Genomic DNA, 11167 nt, shown 5'->3' with positions numbered 1-11167 from the left:
TTTTTTACGGATTGGACCGGGTTGGCAAAACCATTAGACATTCGAATGAAGATTGATTTTAATGCCAACGGGTATCAAGACATCTTTTAGTATACAAAAAAATCGTTGTAGACTCATGCTTCAATGATTCAGTTGTTTTTTGTTTTTTGTTTTTCAGAAGAAATTTTTACAAAAACCAAAAACACATTTGAGTAAATGTCAATATTTTGACTCTTCTTAAAAATCAGAAATCCAGAATTCCAAAAGAAACATTTATACTGACTTTTACATTTTTCAAAAGTTATATCCAAACACACAGAAAAATACTTTTATTTAAAAAAAATAAAAAGGTTTCTTGGAGAAAATAAACCATCCAAACGGGTCCTGAAAACTTCAATTTCTATAAAAATGCAGAATTCGTATTCATTTCAACTGGTTATGCATAAATAGGAAAGCAACATTGGTATAAGAATTTGGTTTGTCTAGAATTGAGCATTCAATTGCCCATTCAAGAATGCATTTAACCTGAGATAACTGCATACATGAATCGCTTTAGTATCTTAAAAAAAACTTGACTGCATAAATCATATGCAGCCACGCAGCGCAAAACATTAAGGGACAATTCCAGTTTATATGCAGTATCGTAAGAAAAACTCATTTTCAACCTAGTAAGAAAAAACAACTTATTTTTTTTTTAAATCAATGCATTTTTTTAGATAACTAAAAAAAAAATTGACATATTGGTATGGCTAAACATGTTATATTATCTTCTGTAGACTGAAAGATCTGTCCCTTTTAATTCAGATACAGGTGTGATAAGCCTATTCAATTGTTCTAATGTAAAAACTCCAACTGCTCTAGAGCTGTATGAAGTAGCACATGAGTTGTTGTAATTTACAATGATAACCATTGGGTACCGTTTCTCCAAAATTAAATCAACTACATGACCTACAGATGTTGAAGTCGTAACAACGGAAGGGGGGCTTCTCATCATTGCTGAAAGTGGAGCATCCAACTGCATACCAAATTCATCCCACAATCAGAGGCCAAGGCAGAAATTGACATCCGATGAATTAAACGATTGTAAATCAATTTGTATTGATATCTATTATTGTGTGTCAGGCTAGAAATATGCAGATATACAAGCGCACATACAGGAAGCCGGTGCACCAATCTTTCAAAACATGGAATGTAGAATGACCCAAAGGGAGTTGTCGAATCAAGAGTCAATTTGGACAACCCGTTAAATCAACAGCTGAATTGGATGATGTCATAATTGTACACAATTTTAATAATAAATATGGCCATATATAGTTATGGATTTTCACTAAATTTTCATTATTATTGCCAGGTTAAGGAATGAGACGAAACCAGGTGAAAAGGAGCAAGAAAATGCCAAGTTTGAAGGGACATGGCCATGAATCTAGGAAACATGGTCGTGTGCCCTAATCAGACAAGACTAGCAGCTAAGATATGGGCATGTCTTAGTGATGAATCAATTCTGTCTTGGACAAACGACCGTGCCTAACTAGAGCTGTCCAATTTATGTTGCCACAAGACACGGTCGTGTAGAAAGCAGCAAAAAGCCTCTCCTCTTTGTTAGCATTATAAATAGCCCAGGCCACTTTAGGGTTAGAGATACAAACATCAATAGCATCTCTTTCCCAAATTAATTGGTATCCGGTCGATAAACTCACATAAAAGCAAGAATGGAGAGAGGAAAAAGAAATAAAAAATATATAAAAACATAAGGAAAAGGGATTAAAAAATGGGTTCATTTTTTCTGCAGTGAATATAGATAAATTATCTTCGTTGAGCCCAAAACGACGTCATTTTGGGACGAAAATCAAGATGTTTTTGTAATTATAATTTATTCTAAGGTTATAATAGTCTTTATCATTATAATTTTTTAATCTTTTAACTCAAAACGACATCGTTTTGGGAGTGAAAATAGATAATTTATCTGTATTCATTGTAGAAACATTAAAGCCTTGCCATTATATCCTCACCAAATATTCCCTCACCACTATATCCTTAAGCTATGACCATTACCTCCAGAAACCCAAGCAAGTGTGTTGCCGTATCTCAAGGTTCCTTTTAAAGTGGCTACTAACAGGTCCTTTAGGAAACCAGATGGACTTACGCCACAGTTTCTGAAGTTGTCCTCCCTCGTGTTCTCAATGGGTGCCTCACGTTCTACCAACTGCAAGGTGCTAGATTCTCATTACGTTATGCCTCACAGTTTCTGGATCCCATGGATATATTCTTTGCGAATATAATGTTTTAATAAGAGTTCATCAAAAATTATTTTTCTATAGTGCCATTTCTTATTGTTGAGAAGGTCAATTATACGAGACAAATTGTCCTTCATATACCATTTGCAATACTATGAATCTGGCCACAACTCCAGGCCCTCAAAGGATGTAGAATCGTAGATAGCAAGTGAAGTACCTATAACTCAAGGAGCTATAGCACCATTTTGTATAAATTTCTTCTTTGAAATTTCATATATACAACCTAATCTGCCAATTCTCTCTAGCTAAAAGAAATGACGTAGAGCATCATGGTTTTTGTGTGACCGCAAAATTCCCTTTAGGCTAAAATGAAAATTTTATAGAACAGCAGTAAAACCTGCAATGTTATATGGAGCTGAATGTTGTCCAACACATAAGCAACATGAGCATAAAATGGAAGTAGCGGAAATAAGAATGTTAAGGTGGATGTGTGGTCATATAAGAATGGATAAGATAAGAAATAAAGATATTCTACGAAAGATAGAAATAGTACTAGTGGTTGAAAAGAGGAGAGAACATGTATTGAAGTGGTTTGGGCACGTAATGAGAAGACACCTAAATGCTCCTGTAAGATTTGTTATCAAGAGCTTGACACAAAGAAAAGAAGAGGTGGAACAAAACTTACTTGGGGGAAGATAGTAAAACAAGACTTAAATAGAGTGGGATGTAAATCGGCGAGTGTGTGTCTTATGATGGAGTGGAGGAAAGCTATTAGCATTGTGAAGGTTTGTACTCATTTTTCTTCCTATGTTCCAAATGGTTATTTTTTAGTCATTTTCCCCTTCTTTTTTTGGTAATCTAAGGGGGTTAACAATAACACCCCAAAGAGATCAATTCAATTCCCTTTTTAGTCATTTTTCCCTTTATTTCTTTCTTTACCTCTCCTTTTTTTTATTTATTTTTTTTTTCTCCTCTCAATCTTCTCTTATTTATTTATTTATGTATTTTCTTTTTTCTTCATTTTTTTTATCTCTCTATTTCTTTATCTTTTATTTCATTTTATTTTACTTTTTTTTTTTGACCTCTGATGTATCTTTATTTTCACTTTGTTTTTTCTTTTAATTGTTTATTGTTATTTTTTTAATAGATAATGTTATATATATATACACACATTTTTAAATTTTCTTTTTATCCTTTTTTCCCTCAATCTTTTTTTACTTTTCATTTGGATTCATCTACCACCGATCCCAGCTAGTTTGGGATAAAGATGCTGTGAATGTTGATATTGTTAAAGTACCTAAACTCATAGGTAAAAACCAATAAAAACTACCATGCCCACCCATATACATGATAAGTACTTTAGTTCTAGGTTATAATTCAAGGGGTAAATTTAGGAAGTGTTTGGATAAGCTCTGAAGAAAACAAAGAACCTGTTTTAGAAACAAAATAAAAAAAAAATCTCATTTAATTACTATAGATTTTTTTAAACAATCTTTTATCAAAAAACACTTTTCAAATACAAACAAACCGGTACTTAATGGCCCACGACAGAAAGTAGACAGATTTCACAAAATCATATTAGCTTTTCGTATGTCCATGACTTAAGAAATAAATTCATCAATTAAAGACCATAGGATTTTGCATGTATATGTTAATAATATAATACTAATTGATGAAATGGTAATCTCACAAAGTAGATCTCCCAAGCAGAGTTAACCAAAGTTACCTGATTGCAGTCTTCACGGTGTAACAGCCCTGTACAACTGCCCCACTCATCTACAATAGGAACAACTGCGTCATTAAAGAATCGCATAACCACTTTCTTCAGCTTTATGGTACCTTCTAGTGGTCGTGTTGCTTCAAATGGTATCATGAAACCCTCAACCGGTTCAGAAGGTGAAACCTAAACCAAGACAGCGCACAATTAAATAACATGCAATTTCTGGGTGGAATTACCTAAAATACAATGCAATGTAAAACCAAAGTCACTTAAAGGCCAAAGAGATGACAAACGTGAGAAATTGCGAATATATTTATAAGCATGACCTGCAAAAACTTTAGGTTTTAGATGAATCCCAACAACTTTAACCATACACAGCTTCAGATGCATATACAAACAAGTAAAGCATATTTGTTATTCACTATAGCTCAATGTCACCTTGTGCAAAGGATGCCAATGAATCATATGGTAGGTACCTGAGGAAGTAAGTAAGGACTGAATACAGACTTTGAGAATCCCAATATGGCCTCAATACGAGAAGCAACCTAAATTATAAAAGCATGGGCAAATGGTTAAGAACCTGAATTACTGACGGCACTAACAAGTGATAGAAAAATACATATAAATGACAATCAGCCTGTTCAGAAAATTTTACTTCCTGACAATTTTACTATATGTGATCCATATGAGAGCGAGCTTGGTGCAATGATAAAGCTACTACTTTGTGACCGGAAGGTCACGGATTCAAATCTAGAAAACAACCTCTTTGCAAAAGTACAAGAATAAAGTTGAGTAAAAGGATTTCCTCACCCCTACCCGCAAGTCGTGATTTCATGGGGAGGTTTTTTTTTTTACTACATGTGATCCATCATAATATTATACTTTATAAAAGAAATATAAAGATGCACTAAAAGCTTGCAAAGAGCCACAGCCAGGCAAAGGAAACTTTCTTTGTATTCTTAAAAAACAGACACCACAATGTCAGTTGAAGTACCAGCTGCTCCAAAACTTTAATATGATAAGAAACAGACTAGATATGCAAATCAAGGTTAACACATGAATATTTAAAAGTAGGACCTATTCAAACCAACATTATTCATGGACTACTATGTTACACACCATGCCTCCACGACTTGTCCAGGATATGCCCTTCCATCTTGAAACAATATCAATAAGAGTTTTAATAGCAACATCAACCTGGCAAAGAAACATAGGTGCAGAAAATGTCAAAAAGTTGTGATTTATTAACTTCCCAATGCAAATCAAACTGTTGAAAATTAGAAGCAAAAGAAAATTAAGTTAAAAGAATTTTTTTTTAAGAAAAAAGAAAGTGCTAAGTGAAGAATGAATTTAGCAACCAGGTTCTGCTGCACTCAATCAAATATGCTACAAACATTATTACCCATAACAATCAATTTCTAAAGCAAGAAGAAAGCCAAAAATCTGACATATCATGTAGAAAAATCATAAAAATAAACAGATTATTAGGGATTATCCTACATATGTGATAGATAATCTGATCTTTTATCCTACTAGGCCTCCCTAATGCCCATCTTATTTTTTTGTTTTCCATAACAACAAGAATATAAAAAAAAAAAATCACTCCATATTAAAACCCCCGACTAGCGAGGGTTGGGTGAGGGCAATCCTTGTACGCAATTTTACTCTTGCATAATTACAAATAGGCTATTTCCTGGATTGGAACACGTGACCACTTTTCAATCACATAGGAACAATTTTATCATTGCTACAAGTCCACCCTCTTACATAACACCCAGAATATAATTAATCAATTTGTACGAAGGCAATTTTGGGTTGGATCCTGTCCAAACTTCCGTAATCCATCAGCCCATCCATGTCCAATCAAATCCAATCCATCCAATTATAATGATGCACTTGTTGGATTGGGTTAGTTTTAATGAATGGATGGCTAATGGATCAACCAAAATATTTATTACATATCCAGTGGATACCCAATGAACACCCAATATCAAACCCATTTATGTTTCGCAAAAACCCTTTAGTGAGTCTCCCAACCCTAGATTCATCAAAGGAATCCTTTCTCTTTAAGTAACAATGTTAAGAAAAAAGTCATAACCATGCAGGGATAACAAAGCAGTTATAGAAGAAAAGACTTTTCCACCTCAAAAGTCAATGGCCACTTTTAAAAATAATAATAATATCAATAATAATACCTGTCCAGCATTCAGTGCCGCTTCCATAAGAAGGTGATCAGCTTCTTCTTGGGCAACTAGTAAGATGGATCCTGCAGTATCTGTCCAAATCCGCTTATGCAAAATTTTAACTAGATCATAATCTCCTCGAAAAGCAAAGGCACGCATCATGGAAAGATAGAGATGAGGCTTTGGCTTTAACTCTGGATTCCAACCAGCCTGCTTCAGTATTTCTCCAAAAATACACAGAGCACCTGAATGCCCAAAGATGATTCATTTTGAAGAGCAACAAATACAAATTCATAAATTAGTTAATAAAAGAGGGCAAGTCTGGAGCAGTGGTAAAGCTGCTCCTTTGTGATTGAAAGGTCATAGTTTCGAATCCAAAAAACAACATCTTTGCAAAAATGCAAGGGTAAGGCTACTTACAAAGATTGTCCTCACCCTTATCCTCATTAGTCGGGGTTTAATGGGAAGTATTTTTTAATTAATAAAAGTATAAAACAAAAGGATGGACCACAAGCAAAAAGAGTAACTGTTTTATGAGAGGGGAGAAGAATACTGAATATCTACTCAAACTGTGCAGCAGAACGAACTACCAGTTGAAATTCGTTCAGCAAGCAGGACTACTGACATATTCCAAATATTAAGAAAAAACAGAAGCTTTTTTTATTTTATTTTTTTTTCTGTTTAATTGTTCTTTTTTGAGCCTCGTACATACTTATAAAGGGGAAGGCATAGATTTTTATGTTGCTTTGTGGTTCAACTGGCTCAAAGTTTAACTTATCATTGCAGGCATAAGCCTTCAGCAAAAATGACCATAAGCTTTTTTCTTCCACTTCTAACTAAACAATTGTTGAAATTTATAGCAACAATTTGGCATTCATAATGTTAACTCAACCTAGAAAAACGTAATATGCACAGCAGTAGTTGATTAATATTTGAATATTTAAGAAGAACCCATTAATTCCAGAGGCATAATTTTTATTATTAGCACTCCTCAGGAATATCTTATTCCATCAGTCCAAAAAAAAAAAACAGGAAATCTTATTCCAACTACAATAACTTGTTTATTTTTTCAATTATTTCTAAAACTACCTCTCTGCGACAAACAAAACTCTGAATCAAATGAAAGCGTACCCTTAACTGAGCCGCATTTTAGTAAAGCATCAGCTATTGCAGTGTAAGCAGTTCTATCGATGTATAACTCATGACATGATTTCATTTCCAGCACAATTTTCAAAACTGAAGCGAGATCCTTCGACTGCCCAAAACCCTACATTAAAGAGATAGATGCTGCTAAAGAACCCTCCAAAACCTAAACCAACAATATAAATTATAATAGACGCCATAACTAAATTCATTTAAAACAAATGTTCAAAGCATATCTGTTGCATGACTATTTAAAATATAAGTGAACATAAATGTCCACTAAAATAAAACAACTGGAAGCACCTGAAATCAGTGAAAATAACTCCAGAAGCTAACCATCAAAAAATTCTTTAGGATGAAACGAAATTGAATTAAGTTGTTATAGTTTCATACTATAGTAAATTAATAATACAAGTAAACAAATTTGTGAAATCTGACCTTGAGCAATGTTGTATATGTAACAATATCTGGAAACAGATCATCATACGTGAATTTCTGTGCTTTGTCCTGTAAATATCAAAGGTTGAAATTTCAAAAAAAAAAATCATATTTTTTCTAGAAACATTGAACTTAAATTTCAAATGCACCTTATTACCTTCATTTCCTCAAAAAATTGCATTGCAGCATCCAACTTTTCACTCTTAACACATGCTAAAATTAGTGTGTTATACGTGAGCCTGTTGGGCATTATTCCGTGATGTAAAATTTCATTGAGCATGTTTATTGCAGTGTGTGGACAGCCTGAGTTTATATACCCCTAAATATAGAAAAAGGAAGCATTCATAATTAAATTATGTTAAGACTAATACTTGCAATCCCTACTACTGGAACATGCTATTCATAATGAAATTTTCTCTCTTACAAGATCATGGATCAGAGCAAAACCTTCATTAATATGTTGTATACTGAGACTGAAAATTTCCCACCTTCACGAAGCACAAAACCATAACGTGCAAGGAGGCCATTTGCACGATGCAAGTCTCCTGCACTATAGCATTGCAAGTAAAACATCACCAGTCAACATGAAGTTTTAAAAATCTCTTGATAAACTCGAACCAAAACAAATAACAAAGTCTAGCACCTTAAAAATTGAAAATCGATAAAATTTTAATCAAGCATTAACATCTTACATCTTCAGCTATTACATTCAGTTGCACATGTATGAGTAATGAGTATGCAGCGCAATAGTGAAAACTAGAGACACCAAAAGCAAACTTGGCTCACACAAAAAGATCATAACAAAATAAGAAATATATACTTTCCAAAGCTAGAAATTCCCAGACAAGAAAAAATTTAACAACATAGATACTGAGGCAAACAGAATAGATCGACAAGTCAATAACAACAATTCAGGTAACACCCAGATAGAGTTGATACCAATGACCGGTTGTTCATACCCTAGATTTATCTACTGTTCCAGTAAAGAAGTTGTATGTTACATGCAGACCAAACTGTCCGACTCACCTGTTTCAACTAAGGCATTGAGCAGACCAAAGATCAGTGGAGCTGACAACTTTGGACTTCCCATTGCAGTACCATTTTCCACAGATTCAAGCACTTGAAAAGCTTCATCGATTCTTCTTGCCTCACCTAACCCCTTCATATAACATTTAAAATAAAATTCCAATGAAGCTCAGACATAACAGATAATTAAAATGCATACAGCATTGAATTGTTAGATAGAGAACGAGACCATCTGTGAGACTATAGGGGTACGTTTGGTTACAAAGGTTCAGAAAAAAAGGATATAGAGGTTTAATTTTTCATTTTTGGAATCGAAGTCATATAATGATTATAAACAAAATAAATTAAAATAAAGATAATTGGAGGTTACATGCTAATATCTCCTTTAATTCCTTTCATTTTAAGAAAATTCTCAAATAATATAATATTTTCTTAAAATGAAAAATTTACTCTACTCCACCATCCAAAGATACCTTAGTATCAGAGTATCATCCGGTTACTTCATCATTTCTACAACCACAATACTTAAAAAAAATTGGAAAGAAAAAAGGAATTTCGAAAATCATGTACATCCTCCGAATACCTTCAAAAGCGTAGCATACGTGACAGTATCCACACCACAACCCTTGGGGTTTTTCATCTCGTGGAATATCCTCAGAGCTGAAACGATGTCACCGCAATGAACACAAGCCTCCATGACCGCGTTCATCACTATCGTGTTCAGCTTCCCGAAACGTTTCTTTGCAACCTCAACCTCATCCAAAATCTGAACCGTAAAAGATAAAAAAAAAATTAAAAACAAATCAGTGTTTTCTATTTGTATTCAAACATTCTTCTTCTTCTCGTATTTTTTGTTTACCTGGTGAAGCTGTCTTCGGCGAGTGAGTTGAACTATGCGCGAAGTGAGATGCTTGAGATTTGTTTTAGAAGGAGTGGCGGTTCTCACCAAACGACGCCGTATTGGAGCAGAAGAAGAAAGAGGGATATACGAGGAATGAAGTGGCTTTGCGTGGAGTGGAGTATTAATGAGTGAAGAGAAAATGTGAATCCGAAGCATTTTTTATGGTTCAACAAAACGTTGGCTAAGGCTTCTTCTTTAATCATTCGCCATGGAATTCGAATATGAAAAAACTTATCTCTGTAATCTGTAATCTGTAACAACTCACATCAGAATCACAATAGATAGGGGCGTGGTGGATACGAGGTTGGGTCCATTGGGCTACTTAATGGGCCAATGAACTATGACAACACTTAGGTGGGCCCATTCGTCGACTTGAACATAACATCATGTAAAATAAACGTATTGATGTATGTACCCAAAAAAAAGAAAAAATGTATTGATGCTAGCATCAACTGTTGACGGCGTGAAATGCATGCTGCACTAGCGTTAAGGCATATCTAGAATATTCTAGATACGCGCTCTGTGCTTGACGGTCACTTTCTTTATCTTCCAGAGACATACACGCCGTGAGCTCACGCGTTCCTTTTGCCCTTCTTGGATTTTCTTCATTCATTCTCTTTGCCTCATTCTATAAATAACCACACAATCTAAAACTCAAGCAAATATAGAGTGAATTTTGTTTCGGCCTCGGATACAAACCAAGACCCTCAAAGCAGAGCAATCAAAACATAAGGTAGCATTTGTACCTAGTACCTTCCTAATTGAAACAGAGAGTTTATAAAAGATGTGTTTGGTGTTTGTGTGCGACGAGGATGAAAAGGTGCTGGCGAGGCAACCAGCACCAGGCGCGTGTCCTTACTGTGGAGGGATGGTTCAAGCTATTGACGTAGAGAGTCAGTGGAGGTTCTGTTTTTTACCCTTGTGCTATAAGATCAAGCGTAAATACTACTGTACCATGTGTAACAGGCGACTAGAGGTGCTGTAACTGTAAAGGAGTGATCATATGCAGTGCACCTTCGTCATCGAAGATCTGTGTTTTTGTTTTTTTTTTTTTTCTTTCTCCTTCGCATCAATTTGCAAATACCATTAATTTTTTGAACTACCTGTTTTTGTTTTTTGAGTTACATGTAGGGTGCATAGAGAAAAAAAATAGAGATAAGTTAATTGTGGGTCTCACATTTTAAATTAAAAAAGAAAAGAAAAATTAATTGGCACAGAAAATGAATTTGTGTAGGAAAAAGTTCTTATCTTACGTAGAAGGAGATAATGATTTCCCTTATATGTAACATGTTCTTGCCCGTGAGATTTCAATTCTAAAACAAATCCAAATAGGATTTTACACGATATAACCACCAAGGTTAGCATCATTGCCATTTGTCAAAAGAATTCAAGCTTTGATTGTTGATGCGCATGCGCCTACGCTAATTAGTTGCTATATTTGAAAAACTTTCATATTTCGAATGAAATAAAAGAATATTCAACCTCCAAAAAAAAAAAAAATATTCCAAAACTTTCCGTTTCACTGAATTTTCTACTGTACTGA

The 11167-nt window shown here is 34.3% G+C and overlaps 2 protein-coding genes across 2 annotated transcripts; one reads left to right on the top strand and one right to left on the bottom strand.

Moving 5' to 3' along the window:
- Window positions 1–732: 732 nt before the first annotated feature.
- Window positions 733–9890, bottom strand: LOC133306268 (pentatricopeptide repeat-containing protein At5g10690). Its single transcript, XM_061506566.1, has 12 exons — window positions 9583–9890; window positions 9307–9489; window positions 8724–8856; window positions 8145–8242; window positions 7855–8016; window positions 7698–7766; window positions 7248–7383; window positions 6129–6361; window positions 5053–5130; window positions 4410–4478; window positions 3940–4116; window positions 733–994 (listed from the first exon to the last, which is right to left on the bottom strand). Exons 1-12 carry the CDS (start codon window positions 9778–9780, stop codon window positions 743–745), a joined length of 1788 nt encoding a protein of 595 aa, XP_061362550.1. The 5' UTR covers window positions 9781–9890; the 3' UTR covers window positions 733–742.
- Window positions 9891–10190: 300 nt separating this feature from the next.
- LOC133306277 (uncharacterized) lies at window positions 10191–10873 on the top strand. Its single transcript, XM_061506574.1, has one exon. It carries the CDS (start codon window positions 10409–10411, stop codon window positions 10607–10609), a length of 201 nt encoding a protein of 66 aa, XP_061362558.1. The 5' UTR covers window positions 10191–10408; the 3' UTR covers window positions 10610–10873.
- The last annotated feature ends 294 nt before the right edge of the window (window positions 10874–11167 follow it).

Source organism: Gastrolobium bilobum, unplaced genomic scaffold (genome assembly GCF_033153095.1).
Source record: "Gastrolobium bilobum isolate Gb01-03AN ecotype WA unplaced genomic scaffold, APGP_CSIRO_Gbil_v1 utg382, whole genome shotgun sequence".
NCBI lineage: Eukaryota > Viridiplantae > Streptophyta > Magnoliopsida > Fabales > Fabaceae > Gastrolobium > Gastrolobium bilobum.
This window is presented reverse-complemented; position numbering and strand designations above follow the sequence as displayed.

Coding starts and splice junctions, on each gene's coding strand:
- LOC133306268 (XM_061506566.1), bottom strand. CDS start 9,780: ATGCTTCGGATTCACATTTTCTCTTCACTCATTAATACTCCACTCCAC. Junction 9,490..9,582: donor GCCGAAGACAGCTTCACCAG/GTAAACAAAAAA, acceptor TTTACGGTTCAG/ATTTTGGATGAGGTTGAGGT. Junction 7,384..7,697: donor CATATACAACATTGCTCAAG/GTCAGATTTCAC, acceptor TCTTTAATGTAG/GGTTTTGGGCAGTCGAAGGA.
- LOC133306277 (XM_061506574.1), top strand. CDS start 10,409: ATGTGTTTGGTGTTTGTGTGCGACGAGGATGAAAAGGTGCTGGCGAGG.